Source organism: Stenella coeruleoalba (assembly GCF_951394435.1).
Source record: "Stenella coeruleoalba genome assembly, chromosome: 3".
Lineage (NCBI taxonomy): Eukaryota > Metazoa > Chordata > Mammalia > Artiodactyla > Delphinidae > Stenella > Stenella coeruleoalba.
Window position 1 is genome coordinate 51959136 of NC_137148.1, and position 21154 is coordinate 51980289.

General features: G+C 36.1%; 2 protein-coding genes across 8 annotated transcripts in view; one reads left to right on the plus strand and one right to left on the minus strand.

The window, feature by feature from the left end:
• TRAPPC13 (trafficking protein particle complex subunit 13) overlaps positions 1-8307 on the plus strand; it is a 35890-nt gene extending 27583 nt beyond the window's left edge. For 2 of the 5 annotated variants that reach the window (XM_079915986.1, XM_079915985.1), the window contains 5 exons: positions 825-958; positions 2452-2650; positions 3708-3808; positions 6005-6155; positions 6281-6401. In XM_079915986.1, the coding sequence (XP_079772112.1) occupies positions 825-958; positions 2452-2650; positions 3708-3808; positions 6005-6155; positions 6281-6388 (693 nt within the window). In that variant the 3' untranslated portion in view covers positions 6389-6401. Of the gene's footprint in view, positions 1-824; positions 959-2451; positions 2651-3707; positions 3809-6004; positions 6156-6280; positions 6484-8194 lie in introns of those variants that run through there. The other 3 variants (XM_079915984.1, XM_079915987.1, XM_079915983.1) reach the window with 2 other exon arrangements.
• A 2628-nt stretch (positions 8308-10935) lies between these two features.
• Positions 10936-21154, minus strand: part of SGTB (small glutamine rich tetratricopeptide repeat co-chaperone beta) — a 44774-nt gene continuing 34555 nt past the window's right edge. For 2 of the 3 annotated variants that reach the window (XM_079915988.1, XM_079915989.1), the window contains exons 6-11: positions 18440-18544; positions 14283-14421; positions 14118-14180; positions 13385-13422; positions 12356-12439; positions 10936-11074 (exon numbers count right to left, since the gene is read on the minus strand). In XM_079915988.1, the coding sequence (XP_079772114.1) occupies positions 10963-11074; positions 12356-12439; positions 13385-13422; positions 14118-14180; positions 14283-14421; positions 18440-18544 (541 nt within the window). In that variant the 3' untranslated portion in view covers positions 10936-10962. The remainder of the gene's footprint in view (positions 11075-12355; positions 12440-13384; positions 13423-14117; positions 14181-14282; positions 14422-18439; positions 18545-21154) is intronic. The other variant, XM_079915990.1, reaches the window with a different exon arrangement.

Genomic DNA, 21154 nt, shown 5'->3' on the forward strand with positions numbered 1-21154 from the left:
AAATGAGCCAAGTTTTCTGTTATCCTCCAATATATACCCCCCAAAATAACCAAATAGCATAAAAAGAAGAATGTTTAACGTAAATAATTAGGGAATCTAAAATATTATGTAAAAGTACATATGTAAGTTACCCATTGACTGAAATACTGCTGTATAGCACCAGTTTTCACTAACTCACTAAGACCACAAAATACCTTTTGTTTGATTTAAAAACTTAAAGATTTCAAGTATAATTCACATATATTTTTGCTCTAAATATACATTTTCAATGAACCAAGAAATCACTAATGACTACTTAAAAAAGTGCTTTAATTAAAAAGTTAAATTCTTATAAGATTATAAAATAGATTATTTGCTATACTATCTAAATTGAAGTAACATGAAAATTGAAATTAATAAATTATGCTGGAATATTATAACAAAGACCTAATTATCTTAACACATCTCTGAAATGATAGGTGCACAGGTAAATTCATTATACTAAATTGCATTTTCACATTTTAATGACTTACTAGAAAATTTAAGATATATGTAAATGAAATTCCAGTTAAGCGTTTTTGGATATCAATACAAAAAATATTATAGTTATCCCCCATCCATTGTTTGACAACTTACCAGTTGACTAACACTTGACTTTGCCCCTGTGAATTATGTTAGGAGGACAATTTCTTTTCTTGCATTAATTATGATAACTTTGATTTGCAGGCATGAACTAATCACATTTGTGGTTAATGTTTTTTCTTCATATAAATCAGATATTGTTGTGGTGGTAAAGTACTTTAAACACCAGCATACTTTGGTGGATTTTTCTTTCATATTTTCAGACTGATGAAGTATTTCTTGAAGCCCAGATTCAGAACATTACAACCTCACCCATGTTTATGGAGAAAGTTTCATTGGAGCCATCTATAATGTACAACGTAGCAGAATTAAATTCAGTCAACCAAGCTGGAGAATGGTAAATATGGATTATGAAGTGTTTGCTTTTATTTTGAAAGATATGAACTTTTCTAACATTGTTACTCTTGGGTGGTTTAAAATTTTTTTTAAGGGATAGACATTATTTTATTAGAGAAGTTTTAAATTCACAGAAAAATTGATTAGAAAACACAGCATTCCCACATGCCCTCCTCCCCACTTACAGGATCCCCTGTTATTTACATCTTGTTTAATGTGGCACTTTTTTTTTTTTTTTTTTCCGGTACGCGGGCCTCTCACTGTTGTGGCCTCTCCCGTTGCGGAGCACAGGCTCCAGACGCGCAGGCTCAGCGGCCATGGCTCACGGGCCCAGACGCTCCGCGGCATGTGGGATCTTCCTGGACCGGGGCACGCACCCGCGTCCCCTGCATCGGCAGGTGGACTCTCAACCCCTGCGCCACCAGGGAAGCCCCCCCAATGTGGCACATTTTTTACAATCGATGAACTAATACTGATACTTATTATTAACTGAAGTCCATAGTTTACATTAGGGTTCACTCTTTGTGTTGTGCATTCTGTGGGTTTTGACAAATGTGGTGACACGTAGCCATCCTGACTGCAGAATATAAAAGTTTCACTGCCCTAAAAATCTATGGTCCACCTGTTCAGCCCTCCCTTCACATGAAAATAAGATCCTAGCCATTTGTACTTGAAGCACTTATTCTTTTAAATTTTTATAACAATTCAGTGAGATAAATATGGAACATTTCATCCTTATCCTGCAAATGATAAAACTGAGGCATTGTAAGAAATGATGGAGAAGTTAGAAGGGGTAAGGGTAAGCAGTGAGTTTTAAGGAGTATTCTCTTAACATCAAAAAGAGTGAGGATAGGAATAGATGATTTAATTTTTCATGAAAATGAAATACACATCTTTATAGGTAATTTATAAAAAGAAGAATAAATAAATGTAGGGTTGATATTAATATGGATAAGAAGGTAATAGCTGGAGAAAGTACCTGATTTTAATAATCAAGAACGAAAAATTTACTTTTACTTATTATGGGTCTTACAGTAAAATTCATAGCCTCTCATACCCCCACAGAGGAAAACAATAATTTTCCACTCTTTTCCTGATCTTTAATTAATTTTGAAAAATCATTAGTTTAGAATGGTATGTTTCTTTTTATTCTAAACTATTTGCTTTCATAATTTTAGAGAAGGGACAGGATACTTAAGGTTCTGATTTCTATTGCTTTTTATCAGTTAGTCGATGTATATCCAATGCTTCAGGTAATATATTGCATTATATTATAAAGAATCTCAAGATTTTCCATATCAACTGAAAAAAAATAAAGAAAAATAAGTCCTCTCAGTACAAGTCCTTTTCATTGTGTTGAAACCACCGACCTGTTGTATTCTGGATCTTTAGATGGTAAATCATTCGGTTCCTGTCCAGAGGAACAATCACAGCTATGGTTTTTCTTCTAAAAGGTTCTAGAGAATTTTTTCCATCTCTATCTCCACCCCACAGTGTAACTACATTTGGGTCAAGAGCATATCTGCAGCCAATGGATACACGCCAGTACTTGTACTGCCTAAAACCCAAGAAGGAGTTTGCAGAAAAAGCAGGCATCATTAAGGGAGTAACGGTAATTGGAAAATTGGATATAGTATGGAAAACAAATCTAGGTGAAAGGGGAAGATTACAGACCAGCCAACTTCAAAGAATGGTGAGTCTAGAAAAAACACTGATGGGGGTTTTGGTGTATGGTGTGCAGATAGTTAGAACAACTTAAATTTTCCTAGGTCTGTCACTAAAAATCAGAGCACTATAAAAGACATTGATATTACTGGAGAGTAAAAGACTAATAATTTCACCGATATCTAGGTAGAAAATTGGTATTGATATGAATGGGAAATTTTCAAATGTTAATTTATGCATTATACATGGTTTTTTACTTTACCAAATTAAAATAACTGCATATCAGTTGTTTCCCCCTGTGGTAATTTGTCCTCACCGTTATCTGACTTCCACTATATTAAAGTTTTCTTTTCTTGCAATGTCTTGGAACTCTTGGGCTTATACTACATTTATCTACTCAGTTCATACCTTTTTTAAAGATATTTAAAATGTGGGTCATCTGAAACTCAGGTGAGTCCCACTCAAATTATCTTGTAAACATAGGTTGGATATTTTACCTAATTTCTACTCCGAGAGTATGGATAAGCTACCAGCCTTCTTTTTCTTGTGCTAGTGAGAATATACTACAGAATCATCTGTTTATACTGAATATCACCTACTGTGATATATTCTAAAATTTACTTTTCTTTTACTGTTTGAGGTAAAAATTGAAAAAAAAAGAGAGAGAGATTATCACTGGGCCTATTTTTAAATATAGCCATTAGCTATCATCCTGCCATGGCATGTTGATTCTGTTGTCTGTCCCTGCCAGTGTGTCTTGTGAACGGACATGATTTTCTTCTTGGATCATTTCAGTGACCTTCCTTTTCCTGTTTTACCTACAAAGAGTTGCGTATGTATAAGCTACAGTATCTTTGGAAAAGTATCCCTTTAAGATCAGACCCCCTGAAATTCCTTTACTATTTACCTGTGAGATTCATTTTAACTCTACTAAACATGGAGTAATTATAACAAAAACAGTCGGGGTCTGTAGTGCTATGCTGTAGGCAGTAGCAGCAAAAGAAGTTAGAATGACTGTGGTACCCTCACTAAAATGGAAAGGTTTTGTAATAGATGTATGTTAACTGTATTGCTTTTTCTCTTAGGCTCCAGGTTATGGAGATGTTAGGTTGTCTTTGGAGGCAATCCCAGATACTGTAAACCTAGAAGAACCTTTTCATATTACTTGTAAAATAACAAACTGCAGGTAATGCCAGTATTTGTGGATGGATGTCCTTTCTTCCTTACCTACTTGAGAGAATTTTAAAATCTTTTAAATATGCTACCTCCTTGTAAGTTTCCTCTTGCCATATAGTCTTCTCTGACGTTGACATTGAATACTGTAAAGTTCTTCATCTGGTAGCTGTATATTACATATTTTAGAGGTCCTACTGTATTAGGCATTTTTTGTATTTTGTTTCCGTACCTATGAGGTAGGTATTAATTATTCACATTCTTTGCAAGAGAAAGCCAGTTCAGAGGATGTGGCTTATTCACTCTCAGAGAGCTAGAAAAGATGGGATCAGAATCTGAAACCGGGTGTATTTGACTTCAAAGTCCATGTTCTTTTCCTCGTTTACACACTTCAGATTACTAAAACATGAACTAGCAGTTTCTTATGGAATAATACGTTATAGATTTACTGTAATAAGATAGATTTTTCTGAGCCATACTTATACCTGACCTGTATCTTAAGTATTAAGAAAGTTAGAAGTGGTTATGAATTTAATATAGGGGATAACCAGATTGGAAAACAGGGCTTTGATAATAGAGTATAATCTAGCTATTGTGAAGCAAAGAGCACAGGGCTTTGAAGCCAGAAAAACCTAGGATTAAATCCCAGTCCTATCACTTTTCTACTACTTGTATTACTACTTGGTATGTATTATTAATTGGGGCATTTTGATAATATTGCAATGATGAATCCCTATCCTTAGTCCAAATGTATAATCCTTTTTAATTCTATATCCCTTACAACTTTATATTAGGGAGATAAGAAGTATTCATCCTTCAGAATTACAAAAATACCTACTTCCCCTGTGAAGCTTCCTAGACCCTCCCGTGCACAATCATCCTTTTCTCTGTCATAGCAAATTGTAATATAGTTTTTTAGTGGTATTAATATATTGCTATAATCATTAGTCTCTTCCTCACTGAATTGTGAATAATTCAAGAAAAGGGATCATGTCTTACCCAGCATTATAAATGCAGTGCCTGCCACATCATAGGAGCTCAGTGGACAACACACACAGGATAAAGACCCTGTGCATATAGGGTGTGCTTTTGGATTTTTGGTTTGTTTTGCATTTTTGAGTTATAACAAATCAGTTATTGACCAAATGACAAAGTGCTGTAATAAAGAAGTTTATTTGGGTATTCACTTTACCTTTTGGCGATTCAAGTAAGTTTTCTAAAAAGCACTTGCTTCTTAGATATTTAGTTTCCTCATCTATAAAAATAGGATTTCGACTTCCCCCAACACACAAAGACACATACACACAACATACACTTACCGGAGTTTTGTGAAACGTAACGAGAAAATTCATGCATTGCACCTAAACTGGTCTGTGGCACACAGTGAACATTTCAAATTCGGCGGGGGCGGGAGATGGAGACATATAAAAGCTAAATATCATTAAATCAACATGTCTAAAAATCAAGTTTGAGTTTAAAATTAAATAAGTATTTAAAATGTGGAGCCAACTCCAAGGAGAAAAAAATAGCTTTAAAGAGTTGAAAACAAGTCATGAATGGTGGTAGAGTAGCAGACCGTTTTCATTATGAGCCTTTTGGTTTTGGTTTTGGTTTTAAAAGCAATGTGCATACTTTCATTAAAAGTTTTTTTTTTATCTTAAGTTTAAGTTGAACTGGTGGTATCAATTATAAGCAGAGGTAGTCTTTTCGTGTTAATTGAACATCTGAATAGTTTTACTTAGAAATCTTGCCATTTTCTATGTTATCTGCATGGTAAAGGAACATAGATTAAATAGAAAAAGCACTGGACCAGACTCAGTTTATCTTTTTCTTTCCTGTAGAGTGCCCTACAGAAATAGGAAGGATGCATAGCAACAAGATTAGACACAGATGTCTGGACATCTTCCAGAGAAATGGCAAAACTGTTAACAGATCAGCACCAGGGAGCCAGTGTTCAGTAACAGAACCAGAAAGACTACACCCAGACAGGCAGATTAGTCTCAGTGTCACTGTAAATCCCAGAAGACACCATCTCCTTTCATTTTCCTGATTCTACCTTAAGTGACATAAAAATATGATAGCTTTTCATTTGTTCCTGGTTTTCTGTTGGACATCCAGAAAAGAAATTCACCCACAATAGTGGAAGAAATATTGCAGTACCTTTTTGTGAAAGGAACAAGATTTATTCCTGTTTTTCTGATTCCTCCAGCAGTGAAAGGACGATGGATCTCGTTTTGGAAATGTGCAATACCAGTTCTATCCACTGGTGTGGCATTTCAGGAAGACAGCTTGGAAAGCTCCATCCAAGTTCCTCTCTCTGCCTTGCCCTCACTCTACTGTCTTCAGTACAGGGGCTGCAAGTATGCTCTCTTTTCAATAATTTCGGTATTTGGGGGCTATTAATCCATAGTCATTTATTATATCCATTCTTTCTCTGGTCATTACCAATGAATGAAAACTTAGGTCTATATGTTTCTCTCAATAGAGTGTCTCCGGCTTAAGACTAACAGACACGTTCTTAAAGAGAACATATGAATATGATGACATCGCACAAGTCTGCGTGGTATCTTCGGCCATTAAAGTGGAAAGCTGAAGAAAATTTCCAATGTTACGCTTGTCATTGAGTTTCCCAGAACTTTCTGTATTTTTGTCACTTTTGTAAAATGATCAAGTCAACAGTAAAAATAAGTATATATTATTTAAATTTCTTTCCTGTAAAACAGTTAAAATATTTGTTTTGAAAAGAACCATTTACTGATTTTATCTTGTGAGTTACATTCTAGATGAACATTTGTATACTTTCCACACATATGCTATTTTGTTTCATTTTAAATGACCATTGGACTTTGTTCTCCAAAAGCTCTATATTTGAGGCCATTTGTCCCTAGCAGGTATCTTGAATAATGGTCAGCAAACTTTTCATGTAAAGGGTCAGATACTACATATTTTAGATCTTGCAGTCCATGTGGTTTCTATTGAAAATGCTCAACTCTGCTGTTATAGTGCAAAAGCAGCCAGTAGGCAAAAATTGCACAGCAGCGTTTACAAAAACAGACAGCTGGCCAGATTTGGTCTGCGGGCCGTAGTTTGCTGATCTCAATCTAGAAGATACAGTTGTTTCTTAAAATTTTAGAATTCTTATCATACTTTACTTAGAAGTATTTCCGTTAACCCCAGTTTTTTCCGTCAGTCAATAAAAAAAGTTTAAAATAACCGGGGTGGTCCTCATGTAATCTTGTATTTGCTAACACAATATGAGTTTTTCTAGTTGTTTTCAAAATTATCGTATTGGTATCTGTGTTTGTGTGTACATACAAACACACATGTCTAAGTTTCAGTTACTAACAGCAGATCAGAATTGGTTTTATTTCTTAAATTGTTGATTACTCTGTTAACTAAGAAGTCTGATAATTTTCTAATTCTAAGCCAAAAAAGTCCTGTTTTTTTTTTCCCCATTGAAAAATAAGCCACTTATTTTCATAAGGATTAAAGGATTTCCAGCTTCTGATATTTGCTTTTGAACTCTACATCATGTATTAATATTACAAAACTTTCTATCTCTGCATGTAATCACACTAATTTACTTATGCCATATACAAAACAATGAGAAAGTTAAGACTATAAACAACTTTACAGCATGAATGTAATAAAAGTTTCAATATTTTGAAAACAAAAGCTAATACTGTTAAATAAAACTTATTTTGCTAAGTTGAAATTCAAGGATGTATATATAATTGCTTACATGTAAAGAGTGCATAAAGTCAAATACAAAAGTTGGTTTTTCTTAAATGCATTAATTATTTATTGCCATGACAAACTGTTTGGTCCAAAATGAAAGCTATATTCAGAATGAGATTTGCCCTTAAATTGGAGAGGTAATCAATGAAATGTCTGTGCAAAATAAAGTGCAAGCAGTATAAAATTGAAGTCTGTGTTTCCTCCAAAATGAGTACAATTCATTAAATGATGAAATAAGACTTTATAGCCACTGCACTGGGTACTGCGATAACTTTTCAAGCATCTTCTCGTGACTGAACCTTCTGTTTCATTCTGTTTCAAGTTTTAAAAGTAACATACAGTGGTCACTTGGAATCTGCTATATAATTTGACTTATAATTACAAAGACTCCTTTTATAAGCAATACCTAGATACATAATATTCCTTCTTTAAGTAAAGGTTAGAAAATGTCATCTTAGAAAGGATGTTTAAACCATGTTATAAAAATTAGCTAAACAATTTGGTACATTAAGTGGAAATGTCATTTGTGTAAAAAGGACATTGTAAATTTTACATAGCATCATAACAGCTACAGCTACTATAATGAAAAGTGGTTAATGGAAGTCAGTTTTTCCTAAGTAGAATGTATATAAAGATTTACTTTAATGCTCTCTTGTTTCAGACAAGCAAAGTAACTTTTGGAGCACTGTTTATCATTTTAAGAGTAGCTAACACGATACAGCTACACAAAACCTTCTTGCAATAGCGTGCAATGCAGTAATTCCAAAGTGATGAAAGTACTTAAAAAGCAAAAATGGCTTGAATAGAATGGAAATCCAGGTAAGTGGACAGATTATCTAGGTTTAATTTGTTATGGATGGTATATTAGAAGAGAAACAAACTAGAAGGATGAAATGGAATACACCAATTCGCATTACTTCATGTAAAAAGAATGGCTACCTTAACTACAGATATTAGTAAATCAAAACATTTGTTTTAAACTGTTTTTTCTTATAATGTCTTCAATTTTGGTATCAAAGTAATGGTGAAATAAAATGAGTTGGGAAGTGTTTCCTCTTCTGTTTTCTGGAAGAGATTGTGTAGAATTGGTATTAAGTGTTTGGTAGAATTCACCATTGAAACTGGGCCTGTATCTTTCTTTTCCGGAGGATATCTTTATTTCTTCAGTGAGCTTTGGTAGTTTGCATCTTACAAGGAATTTGTCTGTTTCATCTAAGTTGTTAAATACATGGATGTAAAGTTGGTCATAGTATTTTCTAATAATCTTTTTAATGTCTACAGGGTCAGCAGTGATATCCCCTCTTTGACTTCTGATACTGTTGATTCATATTTTCTCTATTTTCCTAGTCAGTTAGAGGCTTACCAATTTTACTTATTTGAAAGCATTTTTAATATGCTCAAGATAGTTATGCTAGGAACCTTTTCTTACTCAACACTGGATAAGAGTGTTTTTTGGGGTTTTTTTGGCCGTGCCGCACAGCTTGTGGGATCTTAATACCCTGACCAGGGATTTGAACCTGGGCCCTCAGCAGTGAAAGCACTGAGCCTTAACCACTGGACCGCCAGGGAATTCCCAAGAGTGACTAACTTTTAATTAAGGATCAACTTTGCTTTTTTTTTTCACAGTCATCACTTTCCTATGATTAGTTAGTACTTTATTCTGTGTAACATTTGAACACCAGGATCTGAATTTAACTTCATGAAAATTTAAGTTGATTTAGATGCAATATAGGAGACTTAATTCAGAAGGCTCAGCTTAGATTTAAGTCCCGCTCTGCTCTGACCAGAACTGTAGGTTCATGTAGCTCTTCCTTGTAGCCTGAACCCAGGCAGTTAGGTGTCTGCTGGCCTAAAAGAGAGAAATCTTTAATCTAGTGTTGCATTAAATTAAGAGTCCTTTGGACCAACATCAGAACCACTTGGTGTGCTATTTGAAATGGTGATTCCCAGACCTCATTACAGGACCTACTAAATAAAAATTGAAAAGTGTGCCCCTGAATCTGCATTTTTAACAAATCCCCAGGTGACTCTTACAGTGAAATTATAGAACCACTGTTCTAATCTCACAAAGGAAAAAAAGGGAAAGTTGGCTTTTAAACTTCAAAATACCAAGTAATTAGCCTTTTGAGGAGAACAGTTATAGTAAAGCCCTGATCATCATCGGTATTACTGATTTAATTTTATATTACTTTCTATTTCAGTTTTCTCTCACAACACTTGTGAAATTTATGTGTCCGCCAACCTTACCAATTTCATAATAACAAACCAAAGAAATTCCAGTTGGAATTAGAACAGTCTCATCCATCACTATAGTTAAAGCCATTCCACTAATACTTAGTGCCACGTCTCTCCACTAATATGTATTCTAATTTCAATAAAATATTTCAAGTCCCCTGTTACGTTTAAGCTACATCAAATTAAGGTTAAGCATAAAAGCGACATGCCAAGCCAAATTATAGCAGAGGATTAACATGAACAAGCAGTGATAGTGATAGATGCTTTTTATAACCCATCAAATAATTACCGAGTTTAAAAAAATCAGTGTTTACAGGCACATAATTAAATGCCACCTAGAAAATCCTTAAGGGCCAAGCCATTGGTTTATTTAAATGTAGATATATTTGAGAGTTTCCATGGTAAGGTCACCACTGGGGAAATTGTGCTAATTAAACTGAATAGTTACACAACTGACCTAACCAGTATCATTAAGGGTTTCTAAATGTATTTTATTATGTACTTAGCATAAGTGGCCATGCTAATGTTATCAATACCAAACTGTAGGCAAGATTAGTTAAGAACTACGCAAAAAACCTGAGCACCCTACATTCACTTTCTATACATTCACAGCATCTATTTTTTGCTTTTCTAAACAACACTGAATACTGCTTTCCACCAACTCTTAAGATTTCATCACCCAACAGAACAAGCAGCATTAAAGATAGTACTGGTCCATATCATATCATCTATTCATTACTGATTGCACTATCAAAGCTAAACCCAGTAACGAATTTCTTCTCTCTAGAGATGTTGCTCAGTGGCAAGAATATTTCCCCTAAATCAGCGTGAGAAACCTTTCCTCTTAGTCATCTCCCCTTTCAAAAAGTTTGCCTACAGGAATTTGGTGCTAGAGAATTCACCAGTAAACAGCCTTACTGTTCAATAAATATACTCTGCTATTAAATCTAGTATACAAATATGATGAAGATCTGAAAATGGAACCCTGTCCAGTTAAGTTCTGTACTGGCACTTAACAAGGTTACTGATGATCACTCGTTTACGAAGGAATCATGTTATGTTCAAGTCTGTTTGTGATAAACCTATTGTCTAGACAGATTTATTTTTTAGGTTTGTTTTTGTTTTGGCCACTATCTACAGCAAACACTTCAGAGCCATCGCCATTGGCATTCTGGGCTAGGGCCCCTGGTCAAGTCAGGAATGTTCTTCAGTACTGCTGCTGAATGACCTGCTCCGGATGTGATTTCTAAGTTGCTCTATAAGTTCAGGATTCTGCTGCTGTATCTGCTGAGCAAACTGCTGTCCCCTGTAGTAAAGAGGCAAAGTTATATGAATTAGGGAATTTCCAATCACACAATACCAATGCAAAAAGAACTGCAGAAGATGTGGGTACTACCCAAAGGGAACTTTTTCTATTAAAGCAAGTTTTAGATTCATGACTTTAGCATCTGCAAGTTTACTAGTGCTTCCATATAGTATTACTACAGTGCAGTGTTCTTCATGAGAAATGAAAGACCCAAGCTAAAAAGTGAGTTCTTAGGGCTTCCCTGGTGGTGCAGTGGTTGAGAGCGGGTTCGTGCCCTGGTCCGGGAAGATCCCACATGCCGCGGAGCGACTGGGCCTGTGAGCCATGGCCGCTGAGCCTGCGTGTCCAGAGCCTGTGCTCCGCAACGGGAGAGGCCACGACAGTGAGAGGCCCACGTACCGCAAAAAAAAAAGTGAGTTCCTGAATTAAGTGAAATCCACCCTCCACCCAGTGCTTAACTACAGATAAATAAAGGGCTAAAAAGTGTATGCTTTTATTGTATGTGCACAAATATAATGCAGGGTATTTGTTCTTATAGTCAAGTCTTAGTCTCTCATACAACAGGTGTCACACCCATTTTGGGATGCTTATGAAGTCACCCAACAGAACTGATTTTTGGAAAGGCAAAGAAATTTAATCCAAATTCCTGAGTGTGTGCCTCCCAACTGCAAGTGTTAGGTATCACTATAATCATGCCACTTAAAGATCACTCTAAAAATGCCATATTTCGAGTGAGTTTACACAGCTGTGATCACAAACAGAAAATGATACTTGTTGCTTCATATAATATTTCCAGTGACAGCATCACACAGACTCAAAAAGCACAGAATTTATGCAACTTGGATGGAGGTGGAGGTAATGTGTTCAAGTAATGAGAAGATGAAACGAGTTCCCTTAGCAATGAAGTGCACTGCAGAGTTTGAATAAAACAGCTGCCTAAGTTGTCTGAACACTAATATGTGCAATATATGATTTTTAAATATATACACGTACCTAAATTCATACCTACTTTAAGTTAATATTTGACATTCATATATATTCTTGAGTAGCTATTCAAGTCTGCTGAAAAAGTTTTTCTTGGATCCAGATCTCCTGGATTCCTACCCTTCAGTCTGAAAATTTCAATTTATGAACCACTTTTAAATTTAATAGCTAATGAGGTAACTGATACTAACAATAAAAGATAAAAATTTAAAAAGAAAGCCTTGGTCCCCTTACCTTAGAGACAAACTGTAAAATATAAAATACTTTTTTACTATTTCTATTTTAAATAATACTTACGCTTGGATGAGGCTAGACAGGTCAGTTAGGCCCCCAACTCCAGCAGCAGGTCCCCCAATAGCATTTGTCATCATTCCTGACATTCTAGAGTAGGCAAGAGATATATCACTCAAATTGGCATATATTTTTTTTTCTGGAATAAATTAGTATATTTTTAAAAATTGGTTCACTGATTGATATTTTTAGAATGTTAATTTTTTTAAAAAAGGCAGGACTTCCCTGGTGGCACAGTAGTTAAGAATCTGCCTGCCAATGCAGGAGACACTGGTTTGAGCCCTGGTCTGGGAAGATCTCACATGCCAGGGAGAATCTAAGCCCGTGCACCACAACTACTGAGCCTGTGCTCTAGAGCCCACAAGCCACAACTACTGAAGCCCGCACACCCTAGAGCCCACGCACTGCAACTACTGAGCCCACGTGCCACAACTACTGAAGCCCGTGCACTCTAAGGCCCGCAGGCTGCAACTACTGAGCCCACGTGCTGCAACTACTGAAGCCCATGTGCCTAGAACCCGTGCTCCGCCACAATAGAAGCCACCACAATGAGAAGCCTGTGCACCAGAAAGAAGAGTAGCCCCTGCTCACCACTAGAGAAAGCCCGTGCACAGCAACGAAGACCCAACGCAGCCAAAACTAAATTTAAAAAAAAAAAAGGCAACTCTGTGTGGAGTCAGTCAGTTTTTGGCATCTTTGTCTACTCTTCACAATAAGAACCCAAAAATCATTATGCATATCAAGTGGAAACCCAATCTCATAAACCTAAATAACCCCTAGTACTGATGGTCTATTATTCTTTTCTGAGTCAAAGCACTTAAAAAGAATTGGCATATATTCTTAACAGGTAGGATACCGGCCTAGGAAAAGCAGGTAGATATACCCACATTGTGTAGGTTAGGCCAATTGGGTGTGGCTTTAAGTTCCAACTGACTGGCATTGGGGCCAGTTTTATCATTTTGGAGCTACTGTGCTCAAATTAGGAGGCTGGCAAGTGGAAGGGAGAAACATAATATGCTCTTTCTATATACTTACAGCTGTTGAACTTGAGGATTCTGCATTAAACTTGCTGCCTAGAATTGAAAAATGGCATCTCCCGTTAAAGGCAGTTAATATTTAGGGATCTTTAACAAGGATTTCTTTCTTTTTTTTAAGCAGAGGAGTGAAAGCTAAACCGTGTATATACTAACATTTTTTAGAGTTTTAGTGTGCTATACAAAGTGAGTGGGAATGTAAAAAAGAGGAGGTACTAGAAAAATTGGTATTAAAAATACATCATCGCAAGGATAAAGAGATTACAAACACTATAAACTAAGGATATTGACAGCAGTTTACTTCCTACTATCAGATCAATAAAGCCAAAAGAGCTTAGGAAACCACAATAGCCAAAATCCTGTTAGAAGTCTGATTACTAGACCTTTCTAGGGTCACTTTCATGTAAGAGGGTGGTTTTTAACCTTTTGTAGATTTGCAGACCCCTTTGCCAATCTGATGAAAAATATGGTTCTCTCCCTAGAAAAATGCACATATCCACATGTACACAAATTTTCATCTACAATTCCAGGGAATCCATGGGCTTCCTGAAGTCCACCCATGGCTTTTTCACGAAGCAGTACAGGGGCAGGTTAAAACCTCAGCCATAGCTTTATATCACCACTCTCCTACCACCACCATCACAAAAGCTCTCTTACTTGTTTCTAAAAAGTTTGGAACTATATAGTTCTAATGGAAAATAGAGCCAGCAAAGCAGAAAAGGAAATATACTCACCATACTAATGAAGGCTGGATTATTTATTAAGCTGGCCATGTCAAAACTCAATCCAGTTCCTGTCTGTAAAACAATTATATATGAAAATTACTCTAAACACTACAATTTGATTACAATAAATTGTGAATGACAAAATATTTCACTCATTTGGCATTAGTAACTTACAGGACTAGATACCTCTCTTAACTTCTGTTCTGCTATTTTCAGATTTGACTTATAGGAATCATTTTCAGGATCAAGATCTAATGCCTTCTGATAACTTGTAACTGCTTCTTCAAATTTATTCATGGCAGTGAGGGCCAGCCTGAAAAGAATACAGTGTAAGATATATGATTAAAGAACATCAAGACACCACAAATGTAGTCAAGTATCTATCTTGCATTCAATTTGAATCCAGATTACACTATATTTATTCATTGTACAGTTGCCCCCTGAACAACAAGGGCTTGAACAGCATGGGTCCACTTATACATGGAGTTTTTTCAATAGTAAATATAGAAGTACTACACGATCTGAGATTGGTTAAATCTGCAGATACAGAGGAACCACAGATGTGGAGGAATTGCGGGTACAAAGGGTTGCCTATAAGTTATACACAGATTTTTGAGAGCAGAGGGTTGGCACCCCTAACACCCACATTGTTCAAGGGCCAACCGTACTATGGCTCACAGGAGTATCACTTCCTTCTAATTCCAAGATTCTGTAAGTCTGGACTCTCTCCATTCTCCTTGGTGACAACCTCGGCTGTCCTACATGAATCAAGAACTTAATGATTAGAAAGGGAAAAGAATCTGAAAAAAAATAGATATGTATATATGTATAACTGAATCACTTTGTTGTACACCTGAAACTAACATAACACTGTAAATCAACTATACTTTAATAAAAATAATTTTTTAAAAGAACTTAATGATTAGAAGTGAACCTTACATACCCTTCCATTTTTAAGCCTAATATGTAAAGTAATTTGCTTTATGAATGATTAAGCTTCATAAAGATGTGAGCTAACAATTCTGTGGTCATATAACTCCATGATGCTAAAACCATTTAAAGAACTCTGAACTAGATTTGCCCTTCACTATGTCCCACTTTCTTTCTTCCTTCTTGGCAGAGACATTGAGCCACAATAAATATCAATTTACCATGAAAAATAAAAAATGAAAGTAGGCTGTGGGGTATTAGCTAACTACTCCTGAATAAGACATGTTAGTTGTTAAACAACTAACTAAATTAGCAACCTTTACACTTCAATAACACATTATCTCAAGCACAGGTCAAAGAGTTAGTTACTAAATTTAATGTTTTCCTCCACCTAGTTAGAATTTATTTATTGGAATATTACTTCAGAACTAAACAATAATGGTATATATGAAGAGACAGTATAGAGTGTTTTTTTCCTAAGTTTATTTTTAGCAAATTACTCCAATTCTTTCTTGGCCAACTTATCTCACAGACTTCTGATCTAGATAAAATATAATGCCTAATCATAGAAAAAATCTCAGAACCTAATTAGTTTTCTACCAGTCAACCATGAAAGATACTTCATCAGAGCCCTCACTTGATTAAGTCAACACATATTTCCTGGAATCCTACTAGGTACCAGGCACTATTTTAGATTCCTCAGTGAAAAAGGAAAAGTCCTTGAGTTTAAGAAAGTTTCATTCTACAGGGGAGGATAAGCAATAAACATGCAAATAAAAAAACAGTAATCTTAAAGAGAATGAATAGGGGAGCTGCTCAAAGGCAGCCATATTGAAAGGACCTGAACAATGAGAAGAAAGCAGTCATATGAAAATTAGAGGAGAGACATTCTAAATAGAAGCAACAATAAGCACCAAGGCCCTGAGAACGTTGCAAGCTTGGTATGCTTAAGGAACAGGACAAAGGTTGAGAAGGGAGCACAGAAAACAAAGTGTGGGAAGAGATGACGTCAGGGAATATTATAGGACCGTGGTTTGGAGTCTGGATTTTACTCTGGTTGTAACAGAATGACATAATGTGATTTATGCTTTAGAAAGCTCACTCTGGCTTCTCTGGGGAGAGTGAAGTGAAGGCAGGGAGACCAGTTAAGAAGCTATTGCAGCAGCCTAGGTACAAGATGGAAATTTGGACTACAGTTGTAAGCAAGAGAGCAATCAATACTTGAATTCAAGGAATATGTAGAAACTAGAATTCATAGGACTTGCTGATAGATTAGATGTGTCAGGTGTAATAAGAATGAAGGATGATTCCTAGACTGGAGCACTGGGTAGGTAGAATGACAGTATATTTACTGAGGTGAGAAAGATTTAAGAAGAGAACAAGGGTTCTGTTTGGGACATGTTAAGTTTAAAATGCCTATTAAACATCTAGGTAGAGATGAAAAATAGCTGAATATATGAGTATGGAGTTCAGACATATAACTTAAGAGATCCATCAACATATACAGTCGATTCTCTTTATCCATAGTAATTATGCTCTAAAAGGTCACTGCAAATACTAAATTAGCAAATACGGAACAATTGGTTCTAGGGGAAATAAAAGTTGTGTTCCTGTGAGCCTCTGGTCAACAACATTTTCATCAACCAATCCATACATAACCTTGATTTATGTATGTTTCTGTTTAAAGAAACCTTATGTAACACATATCACTGATTCACAGCCAAGTGCACTAACTCATGCCTGAACAAAACTTATCTAACACATGTACTTTCTTGGTGAGGCACATTGCAGCCTTCTTGCATGCGAAAACAATAGACAACACTTCAGCCTATGTTTGCAGGCCACTGTAAACAGAAACCAACAACAAAAAGCACATAAATGCAAAAAATATAGCACTAAATAGACTGTGAAAAGGACACTCATTTTACAGCATGAGAGCTGAAACAAAAAGGTAGAGCATTGCCTCATCTGACCTCAGCTGAGATCTTGCATATCAGATGACTCAAGTTTTTCACCAATCTGTAGATGACCACAAAGCATACTGAGTACAGATTTGGAGTTACAAAAAAAATTTTAGCAAGTAGGTGAATCTTAAATACAGTATTCATTAATACAGAGTACTGACTGTAGATGGAATTTAAAAGCATGGGACAGTTTGAAATCAAAGAGAAAAGAGAAACAGCAGCAGCAGAGGAAAGAGCCCTGAAGCACACCATTATTTACACGTGGCAGAGGAGGAAGAACTAGTAAGAGAGACTGGAAAAGAGCGTCCAGTGAAATAGAAGGAAAACCACGAAGTGTGGTGTCACAGAAGCCTAGAGAATGAAGTATTTCAAAAACAGGTTAATCATGGGAATTCCCTGGCAGTCCAGTGATTAGGACTTGGCACTTTCATTGCCATGGCCCAGGTTCAATCCCTGGTTGGGGAACTAAGATCCCTCAAGCCTTGCTGCCAAAAAAAAAAAAAAAGGTTAATCATGCCAAATACTAAAAAGATGGGGAAGGGTGAGGATACAGAACTGAATACTGACCTTGGAAAAATATAGACAACTGGTGACTTTGAATAGAGTTCTCAACAGAGTGATACAGACAAATGTCCTACTGGAGTGAGCTGAAGAGAGAATAAGAGATGGTGAAGACGAGACGGCAAGTACAGACAATTATTAGGGTCTTTGCAGAGAAAGTGGAACTAAGGAATGATGTAGCTGTGTGAAAGATGGTTCTAACAGATGATTTTTTTATGATCTTTTCACATGCAGTCATTAGCACTGTTAGAGATAGGAAAGCTGGTGTTGTAGAAGATAAAGGAGATGATTACAAGTGTAAAGTCCTGGAGAAGGTACAAAGGAATGAGATCTCAAGCATGAATGAATGCAGTAGTCTTAGATAAGAACCCTTCCATTTTAACAGAAAAAAGATAATCTGTGTAGATACAAGTGCAAGTAGACTGGTAGATTTGCAAGTAAGAAGATGAATCACTTTTCTTCTAAATACATTCTATTTTTCAATTGAGTAAAAAGTTGAGAGTCACCATGGAATGTGCAGTGGAAATTTGAAGAGTAGGTGTGAAACAGTCACTCAGAGAGTAGTAAGGTGAATCTAGAAGGAAGTGTAGTAGCACTATCTGCCAAAATACTGAGTGCTTACTTGAGATTTGTAGCCTTGAATATGAAGTAGGTCTATTCAGTATGGTTGTTATGATTTTCTCCAAAACCAACCACTCATCAAACACTAATCATCTCTCTCCCAAGTCAGAAACTGCAGTCATTTCCTACCTAAATGTTATATTTATCTTCTTATTAGTTCAGAGGGTACAATATAAAGCAGGAAATTCAAAACCAAGCCATTAAGAACAGCATATCAGTTCTGTTCTGTACTTTGAACGTTCTCCCAAAACTTACCCCATTCTCCCATAGGCCTTGCTGTACTTTGAATCAATCGCTATTGCTTTTTCACAATCCTTTACTGCATCTGTGTAGTGACCTAATTTACTCTGAGCAGCAGCCCTAAGAGAAAGAGAAGAGATTTTTATTATAAGGAGCATTCAAGGCACTAATTTAGATTTCCAGGTGCTAATAAAACTACATTTAACTTGCCCCAATTTGTGTATCATTCCCAGTAAATATCTAAATCAAACTAAAATAATTCTGTAATCAAATGAAAACTCAGAAACAAAATTCAGAGAAAATATGCAGTCTGCTTTTCCCAGTTTGCTTTGCTATAGAAAAGATAAATATGAGAACCCTACAACTGATCAACTGATCTACCTGCTTATTGCCTTTCTAATTTGCCCAAACAGAAAACTGAAAACACCAGGACATTTGGGATTTCTGGGGAGGCACACAGAGTGATTGATTGCTGTGAATGGCCACTCAGAGTGTTGTGCTGTTAAATGATCACTTTATTAGTAAAGTTAAGATCATCTACAAGTCTAAGATGAAAAATGAAACTTAACCTGTGTGCCTGAATCTGACTGTAAATTAAGTATGGCAATGTATTCCATCTACTTAGCATAGAATCTCAGAGCAATTAAGGACTATTTAAACCCGTCTAAGTTACCTCTAACAAAACTCTCCTGAAATAACTGGGATTTGACAATGAAGCTACTTACCCGCCTCCACACAATCCTGATAGTATACAGCTCTCTGTTTCCCTGTAGTAGTGTTCACCTCAACCCTCAGGGCCATACTAAACAAGTAGAATTACTGTTCAACATGCAAGTCCTTCAAACTAAAAGGTTCCGTAATGTCTCCTACCCTCCATCCCACCATTACCCCATTCTTTCTTCTCCAGAATAAGTATTTCTACCTTACACATTCAACTAATATATCTATTAAGGGTGAGCTAATGCATAGATACTTTTCTAGACATAATGGACAGAACAGTAATCAAAATAATATTCCTGGCCTTAATAGTGCTTAGATTCTGGGGCAGGGGCAAGGGTGATGGCTGAGGGCTGGCAGACTGTAAAGAAAAGGTTGTGGTGAGTCCAGTTTTCTGTCAACCTTTGTTTATACCGAATGACCGAGACTACTTCTCAAACTAAGATTATAAAATTTGAAAAAAATAAACACATAGTCTTCTTTGCTTGAGTTAAAAAATATAAATATGAAAGTAGATGATTCAATAAACCCATTTTGGTAGTTCATGTGGAAAAGTGCTATGAGTTTATTTGACTGAATACTCAACACAAAACTAACAGGATGGGGCTTCCCTGGTGGTATAGTGGTTAAGAATCTGCCTGCCAATGCAGGGGACATGGGTTCGAGCCCTGGTCCGGGGAGATCCCACATGCCGCGGAACATCTAAGCCCGTGCGCCACAACTACTGAGCCTGCGCTCTAGAGCCCGCGAGCCACAACTACTGAGCCCCCGTGCCACAACTACTGAAGCACATGCACCTAGAGGCCGTGCTCTGCAACAGGAGAAGCCACCACAACGAGAAGCCCGCGCACTGCAAGGAAGGGTAGCCCCCACTCGCCGCAACTAGAGAAAGCCTGTGTGCAGCAACAAAGACACAACACAGCCAAAAACAGAAATAAATAAATTTATAAAAAAGAAAAAACAAAAAACTAACAGGATGACAAGAATGTCCATTAAAAATGACCATTAAAAGAAGAAATACAGAATGTATCACTTCCAAATAATTAGAAAGAAAAAATGAAATAAAAATAACGATCACTAACAATAGAAGGCAAAAGAAAAAAACAGAGGAGAGGGAGAAGAAGACAAAATATAAGATAGCAGAAAATAATTCAAATATGTAAGTAATCACAAAGTTGCCTAGATAAACATCAGATTCTAAAACTGTATACATAAGATATCACCTACAACATAAGCACACAAAGGCTGAAGTTAAAGGGGTAGAAAAAGACAATGAGACAAACTGAAAACCAAGCAAAACAAAGCAAGTGTAGGAACATTAATATCAGACATAAGGCAAAGAACATTATTAAGGATACAAAGTCATAATATATTAACATTCTTTTTAGTTTAATTTTATGAAAAACATTTCCATGACTCAGAAGTCAAACCTATATTAAAAACCTCACTCTCATCCTCTAGAGGATGGGTGGGAATGGGGTAAATGGGATAGAAACGAGAATGACACTTCAAAAAGGATGAAAAAGAAAACCTTCAAATGGAATAAAACAGAAACAAATGATCCTAACTGTATGTCAAAAAGAAAGAATTCAAGTATTGGGTTGGCCAAAAAGTTCATTTGGGTTTTTCCATAAGATGTTAATGGAAAAACCCGAATGAACTTTTTGGACAACCCAGTAACTTTCAAACACAGAATTCTGAGTATATATCCTTAGTGAGATGCATTCTAAGAATAAAAAATAAATCGCAAAGAAATCCTTAAGTTTCCTTAGTAGGCTTGCTTGTGGTGTAACACTGGTGTTGTAATATCAGCTGAAGGATAGAGCTAATGAGTAAGTACTCTGGTGCTGTTGGAAAGCAGGGCTCTCTTGTGAGAGAGAGATACAAATATAAAATGGGGAAAGTAAAGATAACCTCTGTGACACTGGATATGAATTGAGGGTATCTGGATAAAGTGATGACTTTTCCAAAAATATATTTCCTAGCTCTGTCCTTTAAAAGGACCTAGAAGAA